Here is a 16,419-nt window from a genome sequence, read left to right on the forward strand (position 1 = left end):
AACCGTCACCCAGGCTGTGTAGAGGTCAGTTTGTGGTGGAGCTGATGGAGACAGAAGTGGACTCAGTTGAAGGGCAGGCGTCTGTATTCAGCCAGGCAAACCCTCTTTATGAAGACAACATGAGGCTCAATGAAGCCGAGCGCTACGACTTCCAGTACAACGGTGAGTGTTTCTGGGATGTTTCATTCTGATCAATTATGACATTCAGTGGTCTGATATTTTAAATACTGATTGACTGATGTTGGTAATGGAAATACTGTGTATTGAAATTTAAAATGGCGCTAATTTAATTGCCCTCATAACATTTCAATAGTGGACTTTTTCTGGACTTGTGCAGTTTTCTGTAGTTTAATCCAGAGTTCTGCATTGCTTGTTACAGAGCTAACGCTGAAGAAACCAGCGAAGAAATGTCGCTGTATTCATGTTCTCATTGTGTTTCTCCTGCTCCTGGTTGCACTGAACTCTTTCCTGGTCTATAAAGGTAAATAAATAAATAAATAAATTCACATTTTAAAAGTATATCTTTATAAATGCCCTTGCATTATATACAAAATGTCAAACGAAGTGGCATTGATTTGAAACCAAGCTAGTTTTAGGGTGTAAATAATTACATTATAAATAAACTTAACAAAATGAAGAAGAATTGTGACCTTTTGTAGTTGTCAGAAGTCAATGGATCGTGTTGATAGTCAAAGTGATTTCTACTCCTGGTTTCTCTATGACTGACTTAAAAATGCACTTATTCTGTAACCACCAAAACAAAAGCTGAATAAAATGTATTGGGCAAAAGGTCATTCTTTTACAGATCCCACTAAATATTTTGTTGTATAATGCAATAAAATGTGTACATTTCACATTTACCAATGCTTGGCGATTCATGGGCAAAACTCACTCTAGGAATCCATGCAAAAAAAAAAAAAAAAATCCCCCATGCAGATTTCACTGATTTTCAAGATAGTGACTTGAATTCACCGCACTGACCAATAGAAATCTGCTTGGTTTGAAAGTGAATTCTGTGTGAGCTGAGCTTTATATAATATATAACTGACCGCTTTTATCGAATGTGTTTGCACTTTACAGTAAGTGTCCAACACTTTTTGTGACTACATGAATATTTCACAGCATCATGTAAGCTATCACCTTGTTTCTGTTGTTCCATCATTTAATCTGCTTTGTATGGTGTGTATTGTATGCAGTCTTCACTCTGGAGGCTTGGGTTCACACTCACTGTACATCAGCTGATCCCAGATCAGAGAAGCTCAAGTCTTCTGAAGGACTCAAGCTGGGCAGCTCCAGCTCAGATGGGGTATATATACACACACCTCACACCATCATTCATGTTGTGCCATAAAAACACATTCTGGTATATGAGCTGAAGGTGTGTGTGTGTTAACAGGAGTGTCTGTCCGATCTGTGTGGGAATGACGGGACTCTAGAGAAACTGAAGACTCAACTAAACCAACTCAACGTTAGTGCACAGAGAGGTACACATATACACACAAGAGGAATCCTACTGTTTGACCAGGGAATATATTGAGAATCTGTCATGATTTCAATCGTTCAAGGGATCATGAAATGCATTTTCAGATCTGTAATTACATAATGACTCTGTTGGCCTTCTCTTACCACTTAACCCTACCCAGACTACCAAACCTGTCCTAACCTTACCTGTATCACCTCAATAGCAGCACAAGTGTTTGGGAAAATTGTTACATCAAGAATGGGAACATTTCAAATCCTGCCATTTCATAAGGGTGGAAATTAATTTCACAACAACACATATTTGAGTAATATTTAAGGTAAAAGTTGGAGTATGATTTCATTTTAGAGTAAACACTTACATGTGGAAATATCAAGAACACTTAAATTTTACATTTCATGACACCTTTAAAGCATTTTATCTGGAGACACCATAGGCATGTCTCACAGAATTACGGTTATTGTTTTCTTTTATATTTTATAGTCATGGTTGGTCCGCCTGGTCCGCCTGGTCCACCTGGATTACAAGGTAACTGTGTCCTGTGATAATGCCTTGAAAATATTGTCACTCAGTCCCACTCTCACTCTCATTTAACATTAGTCGAAGCCTCTTGAAGTTTCATCTGCATAACTAACTGCGTTACCCTCCGGGTCCCTCCGGGTCACGGCACCAATGTAACAGGTCCCACTTGATATTCAACAGTATTATTGATCTGCTTGCATTAACACCATTATATGAGAGCTGAACTAAGATGGGCGAGGACATCACCCTGAACACTGTAAAGGTGACTTGATTTGACTACTCACACTGCTCTGAACGGGATTCAAACCATCATCAACCGGCATGGGAAGGCAGAGGAATAAGGTTTAGCTGCACAACTCTTCCTAGCTGGAATCCAGAAGGATACCAAACATCTGTGAGGCCCCCAAAATCCCTGAAATCCTGTCCCCAGTTTAAAGGGATGTGCATTGGCTAATTTTCATCTCTTCCTTTGAAACCAGCAGCAGATCTCAGTGACCAGAATAGAGACAATCACTTACCACATGTTACTCCATAATCTGTGTAGTTTTAGTGCTCCCTGCTGGTCAAAACAGACATAAACACTGAACTCAACTAAAGCTGACATTTGACCATTCCATCCTCTGTTCCAACAGATGCGTGTGAATGGTATTTTTGTCTTTTTGGTGTATTTATTCAGTATTTATACTCCAGATGTGCTCTGTATCAGGTACTCATGGGTTCCCAGGAACACCGGGACAGAAAGGAGAACTTGGCTCACCGGGTGAGTGTATTTTTGTATATCTGTATGCATATGTCTATGGGTGTGAAGCATGTGTGAGTATTGTACTCTTAATTTTTCGTCAGTTTTAACATGCCGCATTGATTTAGTGTTACGTTAGTAACTTTCAGTTATTTGGTATATACAAAGAAAATGCTGCAAAACAATGAACATTTATTGAAAATGATTGTATTTGGGGAGCTAGGACAGCCTGGAGCTCCAGGTGAAAAGGGGCAGAAAGGAGACCTAGGTCTCGCAGGGGAACGGGGAATGGTCGGCGCTCCGGGTAAACCTGGTAATCGCCTCCTTACTTTCACACATCTCTCATCCCAGTATTGCAGATCCACATCTCTCCCTGACTGTATGTACTTCTGTCTCCAGGTTTCCCAGGCTTAAAGGGGGATGCAGGAGAGAGAGGTATACAAGGTGCCTGATTATTATGATGAAAGGCAACCTTAATAATTCATACTGTAATAAAAAAGAAAATATGTGTTGTGGAAAAAGTTTTACTGCTCTGTGCACACAAGGTTTACCGGGGAATGACGGTCGTCCAGGTGCCGATGGAAAGACTGGTTTGCAAGGAACAGCAGGGATCCGTGGATATCCAGGTACTTCTTCAAAGATAAATCTGACCCGGATGATTTGATAGCTTGTTTAGACCTGCTAATTACTAGTACTTCTTAAAATATCAAGAAGATAAATAAGTGCAGTTGTGCAAAACTACAACCACATCACAACACCACTTTAATCAGTAGTAATAGTGATGCTATCCTTATTAAACACCACTGAAACACTTGACTGCTTGTACTTAAAATCTCTCTTCCGCAGGGCCTAAAGGAGACCCGGGTCCCAGCGGTGAGCGAGGAGAGCCGGGGCCTTCAGGTGTAAGCGGTAAGAAAGCTATTGGGAAGAAACAAAACAACACTATTTAAAGATATATATATTATATAGAGTAAAACAAAGTACTCAGGAGACCATGTGTGTAGACTTTCAAAGATAATAAGTCTTTCTAAAAACTACAGATTATTTTACAGCCAGTATTTACCTGAACGTCATAAAATGTCTCAGGTTACGCCTGTAACCATAATTCCCTAAGATAGGGAATGAGACGATGCGTCAATGACGCTGTGGGAATGCCCCAAATGCTGTGAATGCGTCTGAGCACCGAAGCCGAAGCAGTCGATCTCGGATGAAGGAGGTATGGCAAAGTGATGCATCGTCTCTGTCCCTATCTCAGGGAACTATGGTTACAGTCGTAATCTGAGACGTTCCCTTTCGAAGGAACTCGTGATGCGTCAATGATGCGATGGGAACGAGAATGCCAGAAACGCCATACATCCGAGAACCTGTCAGTTACAATGTCAAGACATGAGAACTCTAGACCCCGGGGTATCGACATCCAAGTCATACAATTTGGCAAACGTAAGTGGTGAGGACCAACCAGCTGCGTCACACACCTCTTGAATAGATAGATACCCATGAGAGTAACGCTTTAGAAGCCGGCATACCCCTAGTAGAGTGGGCTCTGATAGATAAAGGAGAAGGATGGCCCAGAACCTCATTTGCAAGAGAAATAGCCTCGACTATCCACTTGCTAACCGTCTGTTTAGATGCAGGAAGGCCCTTCTTGTGCTGACCAAAGCACACAAACAACTGATCAGAAATTCCCCAACGTGAAGATCTGTGAACATAGGTATCCAGTGCTCTGACTGGACACACAAGGTTCAGTTTCCTCTACTCTGAATCTTTGAAGGGAGGAGGATAGAACGCCTGCAGAATTTTGGTTGGAACCTTAGGAACATAACCTCGTTTAGGATCGAGGAAAGCCTTAGCTATACCAGGCGCAAACGCAAGGCATGAAGGAGACACAGACAGTGCCTGGAGGTCTCTTACTCTTTTCAGAGAGGAAATAGCTTGAAGGAACACAGTTTTGAGGGTCAGAAATTTATTTGAGACAGACTCAAAAGGCTCAAAGGGAGCAACAGATAGACCTTCTAGAACAACAGCCAGATCCGAGGATGAAATTCTAGACCGAACTGCAGGCCTCAGCCTCAGGGTACCATGGGGGAAACGAATAAAAAGAGGATCTTTTCTAATTAAAAAACCCCAGAGGGAGCATGGTAGGCAGTGATGGCCGCAACATAAAGCTTCAGAGTAGAAGGGGATCCTGACAAGTAACGGTCTTGAAGGAACTCCAAGTATTGAACTGATTGAACCGTGCAGGATCCCACTGACATTGAACCATGGGGTGAAAACCCTCAATTTCAGGGCATAAAGTTTCCTTGTGGATGGAGCTCTGGAGCTTACAATGGTTGGGTCCCCTCAGAGGTCAGACCCACAGATTGAGTGCTTCTGGGGAGGATGGAGAATCTCTCCTCCTGCCTGAGAAAGAAGGTCCCTCCTGACCGGTAGCTCCAAGGGAGGACCGTCTAGAAGGGAAATCAGGTTCGAGAACCAAATTCGGCTTGGCAAGAAAGGAGCTACTAACAAGACACTCACTCTGTTCTGGTGGATCTTCTCCAGAACTCCCGGGAGCAGAGCAATTGGGGGAAAAGCGTACAGCGGTAGCCTCGGCCACGTCTGCACCAACGCGTCTAGCCATAGTGGGGTTGGGTGCGTGAGGGTAAACCACAGTGGACAGTGCGTCGTATCTTGAGACGTGAACAGATCCACCTGAACCTGGCTATAAAACCCCTAAATGTGCTTCACCACCTCGGTTCCCTCCATCTTGAACTTCAACTTCATGACTGAATGATTGAGAAGACAAAGATCTAAAATGGGATGCAACCCCCCATATTTTTTCGGAACAATGAAGTACCGGCTGTAGAATGAAGTACCGGCTGTAGAACCCTCAGTCTCTATCGGCCGGAGAAACCTCCTCTATAGCTTTCTTTGCTAAAAGTGTTTTCACTTCTTGTTCCATCACCAGAGCCTGCTCTGGGTGTACCACTTTGAGTAACACCCCATTGAAATGTGGTGGACGAGAACCGAACTTGATTCTGTACCCCTTCTCGACTATATGCAGGACCCATTGAGATATATTTGGCAGAATCTTCCATTCCGATAAATATTCTACAAAGGGATCCAGCCTCTCGAGGCTGGCCTCTGGTGTAAAAACAGTACACACAGGAGTGTTCCCACAGCGTCATTGACGCATTGCGAGTCACTAACTTGGCAACTTCAGCAAATACAGAGATTAAAGTTTTTCCTCACAAGTGCTCATTGTACCATCCTGGTACCCAGTAAATGTGACCGTTTTCAGGCAGACTGAATGTCATAATTCCTTATTGATTTGTGCCCTCACCTGTGGTTGGTTGATCTTTTAGGGCCTCCTGGTCCACAGGGACCTTCTGGCCTGCAAGGACCGCCTGGAGAAAAAGGCTCGCCTGGACCAAAGGGAGACAGTGGCCTTGGGGTTCAAGGTATTGTAGGAATGCTAAGAACACATGCACATAATAGTGATATATGCTGTTGCCAATAATTTTGGGTAAATAATTGTTTTCAGGGCCCCCAGGACAGCAGGGGGAAAAGGGAGATAAAGGCTTGCCAGGTAAATAAAGACAAACATGGAAAATGAAAATAAACATTGGGTTCATGTCATGCAGTCGTCATGCGAGTTTGATGTTGTTTGTTGGTGTCCCAGGAATTCCTGGTCTGAGTGGAGTAAAGGGCAGTAAAGGGGATTCAGGTTGGTTTCTTAAAAAGTTTATTAATGACAAGAAGGCAACATACATCTGTGTGTGTTCCTTGACTTTCTTCTTTTCCTCTTACCCTATTTTCTCCCAGGGCAAAAGGGAGATCAAGGTATGTTTTTGCATATTTCGCGTGTATCCACAATATTTGTGAGTGCACAGCATCTATGTGATTATTAACCTGTTTTGCAATTGAATTGATTGTATTTACATGATTGTATGTATGATGGTCTTAAACAGGCCCGAAGGGTGATGTAGGACCCAAGGGTGGTGTGCCTGTGCCTGGTAATTTCCATAAATACTGATCCATCTCTCTTTACTACAGTGTGTCACTAGCTATGTTTCCATCCAGCGTTTCAGATTTAACTTGTGCCCAAATTGGCACATTATATCTGTAATAAAAAATGGGTGTTGCTGCATTCTGTTTTCCTCCAGAGTGTCAGACTATACTATTCACTCGTCTCAGAGCGTCAGACGAAACACAATAAACGCTGTCATGTTCTCTTGCGTTCGGATGCTGGTGTTTGGGAACCCAATCGTGTGAGATGCTTCTGTAGGAGTTAAACAAAATCATTCTGATGTAAGACTTTGACTCCGACGTTTCAGAATCACCAAACCAACATTTGAGATGCTGCGATTCCATTGGTCTACTGGTTACTCCAGTTATCCAATCACAGGCTCTGCGGAGTCAAAGTAACATGAGGTTATTGTTGCGCATCAAAGGATTTATTCTGCAAAGGTGTAGTTTATGTGCATGGCCTCTTATCTCTTATTATTCGCACCGTAAGTTTTATGCACATGAACACATTATGCACATTATCAATTTATGCTCATCTTGGTGTTTCCATCCAGCCTTTTTTGAATGTGATAACCCAAAATTCGCATTAAAATAGGTGAATGATAACATAGCTAGTGTTAACGTCTATTCAATTCTCAGAGATTCTTGTATTTTTGTAGTTTTTTTTTTGTCTACTCTACAAAATAACAGTCACTTTAGCATGACATACCAATGCCCAAACATGTCTCATATATGTGTATTTGTCTGTAGCTGTGATTCGTTTAGTGGGAAGCTCCACGCGTGGAAGAGTCGAGGTGCTGTATAATGGCGTCTGGGGAACGGTGTGTGATGACAGCTTTGACTCTGTGGATGCTTTGGTGGTGTGTAGGATGTTGGGCTTCCAGAGGTCCACCGGGGTGTACTCAGCCACTGCAGGTGATGTATCGGTCTATTCTTAAGGGGTTTTAGTTAATGGCTCATGGTATACAGGCTATGGTTTCCACAACCCTCTCAGAACACTCTGCTGTGTATCTCTTGCAGGAACTGGAAAAATCTGGCTGGATGAGTTGAGATGTACTGGGAATGAGAGGAGCATTTTTGACTGTCCACATGCAGGAATTGAAACTCATAACTGTAGTCATGGTGAAGATGTGGGAGTTAGCTGTGCCTGAATAAAAATAAGAAACTTTCTCACACCAAGAACTCATTTTTGTCTGTGTTTTGATGATTTTTAGTGGATGTATAACGTCAGTTCTTCTCACACAGATGCAGTTCATCAGATTAACTACTTTCCAATAATGTTTGAAAGTTTCATCATATGAAACCAAATTATTTTTGTCAAATGTTTAAAAACAGTGTCATCAAGGCAGCAAAATTCATGCATTTACTGTAGTTCAAATTGGACTTGTGTGTGCGACTGTGTGGACATATTTTTTGTTTTTGTACAATATGAATATAAACAAATTCATCCAAGGTTACTGTGCTATCCTAAAACTGTCCTAACACACAACACTTATACACAGTAAAATAAAGGGCTTACAGTAAAATAGCTTTTTAATAATAATAAATTGTATTTATATTGCGCTTTTCTTGTACCCAAAGCGCTACAAGTACAGTACCAAAGTAAATACATTAACAGTTAAAGGAACACTCCACCGTTTTTTGAAATAGGGCTTATTCACATTCTTTCCTACATTTAGATATGTGTGCAAATGCATTTTTGTCTCAGTGCATGGATTGTTTTAGTTTGACAGGGTTGGCGCTAGCTTAGCTTAGCACATGGAATCCTTTGTTGCAAGCTAGCATGTCCTGAGTAAAAGTGATTAAAAAACTAAACAAATCCACGTAATTACTTCTTGTGGCCTGCGTATTCACAACGAGTACAAATGGTGATGCGGATTAAAGGAGAACTCCGGCGCAAAATGAACCTTTGGTCTAATAAAACATTGGTATCTTGTCAACCGTTCTCTGAGATTTGTTTTCATGATAATCAATTGTAAAGAGTTTTATCTCTAAAAACTGTTTAGCGTATAACGCTAGTACTGGGGGCATTTAATAAGTAATAAGAAATCGCTAGTTTATACCACTAACAAGGCTCAAAATAGCCCCACATTAACACAGTAACATAATGAGGCTCCATACATGCAAAACGAAGCATTGAGAACTTTGTAAGTGTACAGACCGTTTAATAAGATACTTTATAAAGACAGTTCACATCGTGTATACAGGCGGCGCTATCTTTGGAAAACAGTCTCGACAAGTCGAACCACGAACGCCGTTCATACAGTTCAGAAGTTTGCTGAACTTTATACAGTTCAGCTCACTAGCACGTCGTTCGTGGTTTGACTTGTCGTGAAATATGAAAATATGAAATTTTATTTTTTACAAAGGTTTGTCTTAATTTATGTCTTTGTTGACTACTTAAGTAACCTTTTAAGTTGACATCCACCCACCACCCCACCCCACCTAACCCCACATACATCCAGAATACCCATTGCACAACTATGGACAAATTTACAAATCAACATAAAGTCTTACTGATTGACCTAAAATTGGAAAAGTATAAATATATTTGGTGTTTTATTTGTTTTATAATATTTCGAAGTATAGATTTTTGTAATCTATAACATTTGGAAAGAAAAACTATCAAGGATAGTAACACGAGTAATGTTTGGGGTCAATCTCGCAAAAATGATGTTTTCCCCTCCCCCACGGCACGGGAAACATCAATGTTCTCACAAAAATGATGTTTTCCCCTCCCCCATGGCACGGGAAAGAATTATTAGTTCTCATGAGAATTATGTCACATGTTATGTGAACTACTAGTGGTTCTCACAATACTACAGATATGGTTATGTTTGGTTAGAGCCCTAAAACAGAAGAAATTTTTGGAATATGATATTGAATATGTAAAATTACAAGAAACATTATAAATTCAAATTATAACATGTTATAGTGACCTCAATAAAACAACCAAAACAAATGTGTGTGAAATTTTGATATTTCTTCTGTTTTATGATACAACTAAAAGAGCCTGGGGTCAAATTGACCCCAAGGAACACCGATGCTACAAAATGTGTACAGGACTTAAAAATATTAGCAGGTTCATTTTATCTTTACAGAATTGTCCCCATTAAACTAGGAAAAGTCATTAAATCTGAAGGAAAAAAAATGATGTATTTACAGACATTAAACATTGAATGTGGTCAAATAGTAGGAGGGTTAAAATCATGTAGTGTGAACTAGGCTTTAGCTCAGAGTTGCCCTCAGATCGGTCCCGAATCGCTCTTAAGCTAAGATACGTAAAAGTTTTTAAGCTAAAGTAATAGCCCTGGAGAATAAGAATAAGGGCCTGGACTTTTGCCAGGCACTGGACAAGGATATTATTATGAATAATATCAGAGAGGAGGACCTTTATTACATGTATTCCTCACTCTATTTTTCTTACATTGACAATAATTTAATGGCAATATTCTTAATTATCATTATCACTCTCATGAGTAACTGTGTCTGTATGCTGTTAAAATGCCTGAGCCATGAAAGTAGAATGAGGAAGCAGATCATTTACAACTTGTGCAACAGGGATAGGAAATCATTTTATTTATTTGTTTTAAAAAAGGTTGTTCTAGAGAATAAATGAGGAAATATAATTGCTGAGGTTTCTGTAAAAGTTGCAGATGCGTGTTTGTGTGTGGGAGTGTGTGTACGCATGTGTTGTAAACAACATTGCCGTTTTAGAGACACTGCTGACCTGATCCAGCAGAGCTGAGTGTGTATGTGTGCAGGATATATACCAACTATTCATATGTGTTATTTTTCTTCTGGTGTATATCACCGATATGTCTGGTGGATCACATCTGAAAATTCCAGTACAGCGCTACAAAATGCGCCTTCACAATAGATATGCTTTACAATGAACTCTGTTGGAGAGCTACACAGGCAATGGATATTTATCTGTTCAATATAATACCATCTCAGCATCACTTTTTACTTTTTCTAACTGAAGAAATAGACAAAAGAAATGCTGTCTTCAGTGTGAGAAGTTTTAACTCCATGGGCCCTATTTTAACGATCTGAAACGCAAGCGTCAAGCGCAAAGTGCAAGTAACTTTGTGGGCGGATCTCGGCGCTGTTGCTATTTTCCCGGCGGGATAAATGACTCTTGCGCTCGACGCAAAACTAAAAAGGTTTGGTCTGAAGTAGCTTCATTATTCATAGGTGTGGTTTGGGCGTAACGGGAAACAAACCAATAAGAGCGTCAAATCACATTCCCTTTAAGAGTGTGATGAACGAGGTGCGCTTGTTCCATGGCGTAATACTATTTTAACGGCGCATTTACCAGACGCGCTTCACAATCGGTTTACGGCCGAGGAGATCGATGTTCTCATCAGGGCCGTAAAAGAAAGAGAAGTGACATTGGGGATGGGACAAACACACCCAAATTAGCGTCGGTTAAACATGCATATAAATATTTGGGGTAAATGTGTGAGCTTTATGCCTATTTTTTTCCATTGTCATGGACACAACCATGATTTCCCTCATGTTTTAATATTTTTTCCTTATAATAATGTATCATTATGGGCAAGCATGCAGGCTTAAAATAGCATCTGAATGTACGCGCAACGAGACTATGGGGTGCGTTTCCCCTACAACGACGTAGTTCACTGATTCACTACCATAGTACGATGCATCGTTGGAAAAATCAACTAGCTAGTCACGACTGTTTCCCGAAACCCACTGTCGCAAAGTATCGTTCAACCACATTGGTTTCGCACGTGGAGTAATAACTGCTTTTAATGAAACTGTTTGAGATCCAATTAACGCTAGATTTGTTTTATATAAATTACAGACATGTCATCTGAGGACTATTTCTAATTATTCTCAGTTGTTTTGCTTTATTACCAGACTCAATATTTGGCTCGTTCTTACATAGTAGAGCACGTTCGCACATGCACACTCTTCAAACACAGTACTTTTGAAAAACTAAAAGACGTAAATTGCATTTGTATGTATTCTAAATAAAAGGCACCGGTTGTACTGAATGTCAGCTTGCTTATTTTGCTCAAGATCAGGATTTATTACCTCCAAATGTCATGCAAGATAGAAACGATGCCTGTAACCACAGGTCGAGAGCTGTCGTTCAAACCACACAACTTTGTGATGCTGTTTGCGAATGTTCGTTGGAGCGATGGTTTCGGGAAACACCGACTCGTTGAACTATGCTGATAACGACGAAACTTGCGATCATAGTTGGCTAACGATGCTTTTGGGAAACGCACCCCTGGTCAGTGGCGCAATTGTTTTCTGGAACTGCAAAATAGCACCAGGGATTGTTGTTGGTGCCAAAACACTTTTTTTGCGCTGAACCAAGTTCATTCCCTAGTTTGCCGGCGCGAGTCTGTGAAGGGAAAAGTCTGCTTTGCGCGGCAGCAAAATACAAATGATACATACGTCGATGTGCAAAGTCAATTGCGCCGGGTGCAAGATAGAGCCCCATGTGTCTAACGGCTCAAACAGGGTTTCTATCAGAGTCTTCAGCATATCAGTAAGCCCCTCCCCTCGAGCGCAGATGAGCCAATAGCAGTTGAGTATCAGTTGCACGGTGACCTTTACCCAGACAGCAAACTGACATTGAATCAACGTGGAAACGACGTCTCTCATGACATCGAAACAACGTTGATTTTGCTCATCGAATTAACGTTGAACCAACGTCAGACGCGGCATTCTTCAAAGCTAAATGAAAATCGAAAATTGGTTTGCTTTCATAACGTTGAAACAACGCGTTGATTTCAAGTTGATTTTCCGTTAGTTTTGAAAGAATGACGCGTCTGACGTTGGTTCAACGTTAATTCGATGAGCAAAACAATGTCAGATCAACGTTGTTTCGATGTCATATTTCCACGTTGATTCAATGTCAGTTTGCTATCTGGGTAGGCTTCAGCGCCATAGAGAAACATGGGAAGATCCGAAGCTCTCATCAGTTTGATGGTGTTTATGCTACAAAAATGGTAAAGCGACGTGCCTGAGGTTCATGTAACACTGATTACAGGTATCCTGAGAGGATGGGCAAATGAATTTATTTTATTTCATTTCCTGAACCCAAATAAGACAGACAGAGCCAAATCTCTGCTTTGGATTGAGCTGTGCGTTAATCCAATGACGTGGGCATTAAGTTAAAATTAAAGTTAGCGAGTCCATGCTAACGAACAAACCTACATAGCTAACTGTTCTCTGGTCTACAATTCAGAGCCTCTCCATATTAAATTGATTAAATGTAAATTAATTTAATCTTACCCTGCGGTACATGAACAGTGTTGATCCTGGTTGCGATTGTGACGACCGACAGCTTGCATTGTGATCTGTAAAAATCCTCGCTTCCAAATTAATCTTGTTACCCACTAAATTTACTTTTAAATCTTTTATATATCACTCCATGGCTTCACTTGAAATCTCCTCAACGAGAGGTGGTCCTTCTGTGTCCAAAATGGATCAAAAACATCTTGACACTGACACTTAGCAACTCCGTTCGTTTGTCCGAGTTAGCAACAGTCACTAAATGTGTGTGTGTGTGTGTGTGCTTTGGGACGAACATGATGGTGATTTACCGGTGATTGCGGTAATTGACGCTGGTTTAGAAGTGTCTAATGTTCAGGCATTGAGACGGAGAGGTGTTTAAACGATGCTCTCAATGATCCTCAAGCTACCGTGAGTAAGACAGCTGTTGACAGTCCAATGGAAACAGGGCAGGCAGATTTCTGGTCTGGTTCAGTCTGGTAAAACACGGATTGATAGACACGCAAAGAAATCAGAGTTGACAGAATTAAGTGATAAGGATGAAACGGGAAGTGACAGTGAATCATATGATGCGAATGTTTGTCTTTCTCAGAGTGATTTTTCTGGTCATTATGAGGTAGATGATATTAAACTGTTTCTTAGAGGTACTAAAAATAAGAGGGGTGTGCACATTAACAACTTTTTTCCTGACAAGTTTGTAGAGAACACCAAAGGGTTTATGATGGAGGACTCCTTTACAAATAAAGAGGTCTAAAGGCTAAAATCTTTTTTGAGGAAACTCAACTTTGGACTTATGTAATGATGACAGTGAGAAAGTCTAATTCCATGACCTTTAGTTGTCTTTTTTTTTTTTTTTGACGTTTTTTTTTCTCCTTTTTTTCCCTTAAGTATGTGTCACGCTAATGTTACTACTCTGAATCTGAATGGTGCTAGAGATATGCACAAAAGGACTACATTGTTAGTAACTCATCAGAAAAAAAAATGTATGTCATGTTTTTAGTGGTGGAGTTGCTGTTCTCTTTGCTGAAAATTTCAGCCCACACTCTTATCAGGTTGAATAGATTATTAAAAGTAGACTTTTGAAAGTAGGAGCCTGTTTTGGGAATGTTGTTGTTTTATTTGTGTGTACTGTATATACCTCATCTGTTGAAAGAATGTCATTTTTAAATACTTTATCCTCTGTTTTACAAAGTGTTGATGTTGATGAGTATTTAATTTTGGGTGGAGATTTTATTTGCACAAAGTCCAACTTAGATCGGAATCACGTGGAACCTCATTTACCGTCATGTCAGCGTCTTGTTCAGCTAAAAAGACCCCACATGAATTAATTGATATTTCAAGTGGAGAACAAAAGTAATACACTTGGTCTCATGTCCGTGATAAAATGATTTCATTGGCAAGACTGGATAAGTTTTATGTTTTCAAACATCATGGTAGTATTGTTGAGAATTGCTCTCATGTCTTTCAGATCATAGGATGGTGCAGTGCTGTATCTATTTGAATTCTATCAAGCCAAGAAGTGCTTATTGGCATTTTAAGTATAAATGAGATGAATGCACCGTCAAGATATTTTTTTAGTTTAGAAAGGAAAAATGGACATAACATTGAAACTATTTGGAGTGTGTTGTAGTTTCTTCATCTGTTTTCTGGCTGCTATATTTTAAATAAGCACCAGATGGCGCTGTCATTGACACTCGCAAAGCTTTGAATCTTTTCCCGGAACAGTCAGGGGAAAGCCTCATTGATTCATGAGGCTTCATTTTCCCATCCCTATCCTCCATAGACATATACACTAAACCTCACCTTGGATACGGCAGTTCATTGGAACGAATGCGTCAATAGAGCCGCCATCTTGAAACAGGGGAGCCCCTCCACTTTAAAGGGTTAGTTCACCCAAAAATGAAAATTAAGTTATTAATTACTCACCCCCATGCTGTACCAACCCCGTAAGACCTTCGTTCGTCTTCGGAACACAAATGAAGATATTTTTGATTAAATTTGAGAGCTGTATAACTACCACATAGGCTCCTAAGGGACTGGCTCTTGACGGCCCAGAAAGTCAATGAAGAAAATGTTTAAATATTCCATGTGACTACCGGGGCCCAACTATATGTTTATCAAGCGACGAGAATACTTTCTGTGCGAAAAAACAAACAAAAATAACGACTTTATTCGACTATTCCTTTTCTTTTCTTTTAAAACATTCTTCCTAGTTCAGATTTCATCCGTGAACATCATACGCTGCACAAAAGTCCGCCACCATCAATGAATTCGAAGTAAAGGAAGAGATAGCAGCGTTACCTAGCTACTTCCTATGACAAGACCCCTGTTCCAAGATGGCGGCGGTTTTGACGCATACTTAGAGCCCCCAGGTGAGGTCTAGTGTATGTGTCTATGCCTATCCTCTATCCACAAGTTTCCGAGGGGCGCTCCTGTAAAAAATAAAGTGGGTGAAACTTCCGGTGACGCGGCGGAAGTAGCATTCCAATGGTATTTTGTGTGTTAGTTAGCGAAGAGGCTAGCTGTTTTTCGGAGAATTATTTTACTATTTAAAGACGCAAATCTTTATGAGAGATGTCGTTACGGAGCTCAGGGACAACATGTGCTGTTCACGGTTGTATGCATAACCGGACTAAACTAATTCAGTGGCTTAAACGTGATTGTTTTAAACATAAGCTGAAAACGAAATCAGAGTGATCCTGCCAGAGCCCGTCTCTGATCCTGCCAACTACTGTAGTTTCACCTCCCAAAAGACGACGAATCTTCCTGTGTACATTTGTTTAAATTGTTAATATTCTATAAACTCTATCAGCATGTGATTGGCTGTTCGCTACTGATGTTACACCTAAACTCAGGATCAAAGCCTGTGTTGACAGAATACCAATGTGCCAGTTAATGTAAGTTATTTAAGTAGCACATTCATTTATAATTTTGAATAAACTCCGCAACCAAAGCACAATGACTAAGTGTGTATTTTTTATTTTAAATGTTTGTCAGCTCGCACAACTGTCTGTCACCATGCCTTGATGAGTACTGATTATTAATAATGTTATTATAATACTCCCAATCAACGACTGCGGAGGGTAAAGGTACTGTTATTCACCCTTTTTAATTTCGTTGAGGTTATGTTCCCACATCGTTAGCTAGTTTGGATCGCTATAACTTGAATGACTGTCAACTGTTGAATGAACGAGTGTCAAGCATGTCAAATCGCGCTTTGTTTACTTCCAACCGGAAGTCGCGCCCACTTTTGACGCAAGGCCTCATGGGGCGTAGGAAACTTGTGGATATCCACAGTCCCATTAGCACAGCACTGGACTGACTCAAACTACAGTTCACTTAACAAAACACACCAGAAACAATTCTTAACTTTTCCCACCCCAGACTCAATGGCGCC

At 40.5% G+C, this 16,419-nt stretch overlaps 1 protein-coding gene across 5 annotated transcripts; it reads left to right on the top strand.

Annotated features, from left to right (window-relative positions):
• LOC120475072 (uncharacterized) lies at nucleotides 1–7,931 on the top strand. Of its 5 annotated transcripts, none has more exons than XM_089132891.1 (17): nucleotides 2–162; nucleotides 380–481; nucleotides 1,197–1,306; nucleotides 1,397–1,484; nucleotides 1,964–2,008; nucleotides 2,709–2,762; nucleotides 2,965–3,054; nucleotides 3,141–3,185; nucleotides 3,287–3,367; nucleotides 3,588–3,650; nucleotides 6,086–6,181; nucleotides 6,265–6,309; nucleotides 6,403–6,447; nucleotides 6,546–6,563; nucleotides 6,692–6,736; nucleotides 7,500–7,664; nucleotides 7,770–7,931. In XM_089132891.1, the coding sequence occupies exons 1-17, from the start codon at nucleotides 45–47 to the stop codon at nucleotides 7,898–7,900; spliced, it is 1,341 nt and encodes a 446-aa protein (XP_088989017.1). In that variant the 5' UTR covers nucleotides 2–44; the 3' UTR covers nucleotides 7,901–7,931. The 5 variants fall into 5 exon arrangements, with proteins under 5 accessions (XP_088989019.1, XP_088989018.1, XP_088989017.1 ...); XM_089132889.1 differs by having other exon boundaries at nucleotides 6,265–6,308; nucleotides 6,393–6,447; XM_089132890.1 differs by having other exon boundaries at nucleotides 3,141–3,176; nucleotides 6,265–6,308; nucleotides 6,393–6,447.
• The last annotated feature ends 8,488 nt before the right edge of the window (nucleotides 7,932–16,419 follow it).

Source organism: Pimephales promelas, chromosome 7 (genome assembly GCF_988280905.1).
Source record: "Pimephales promelas chromosome 7, fPimPro1.hap1.1, whole genome shotgun sequence".
Lineage (NCBI taxonomy): Eukaryota > Metazoa > Chordata > Actinopteri > Cypriniformes > Leuciscidae > Pimephales > Pimephales promelas.

Excerpts from the sequence above, each read along its gene's own strand:
- LOC120475072 (XM_089132889.1), top strand. The coding sequence starts at position 45 with ATGGAGACAGAAGTGGACTCAGTTGAAGGGCAGGCGTCTGTATTCAGC. Across the intron at positions 1,307-1,396 it reads GCAGCTCCAGCTCAGATGGG|GAGTGTCTGTCCGATCTGTG; the intron begins GTATATATACAC and ends GTGTGTTAACAG. Across the intron at positions 6,309-6,392 it reads AGGGAGATAAAGGCTTGCCA|GGTGTCCCAGGAATTCCTGG; the intron begins GGTAAATAAAGA and ends ATGTTGTTTGTT.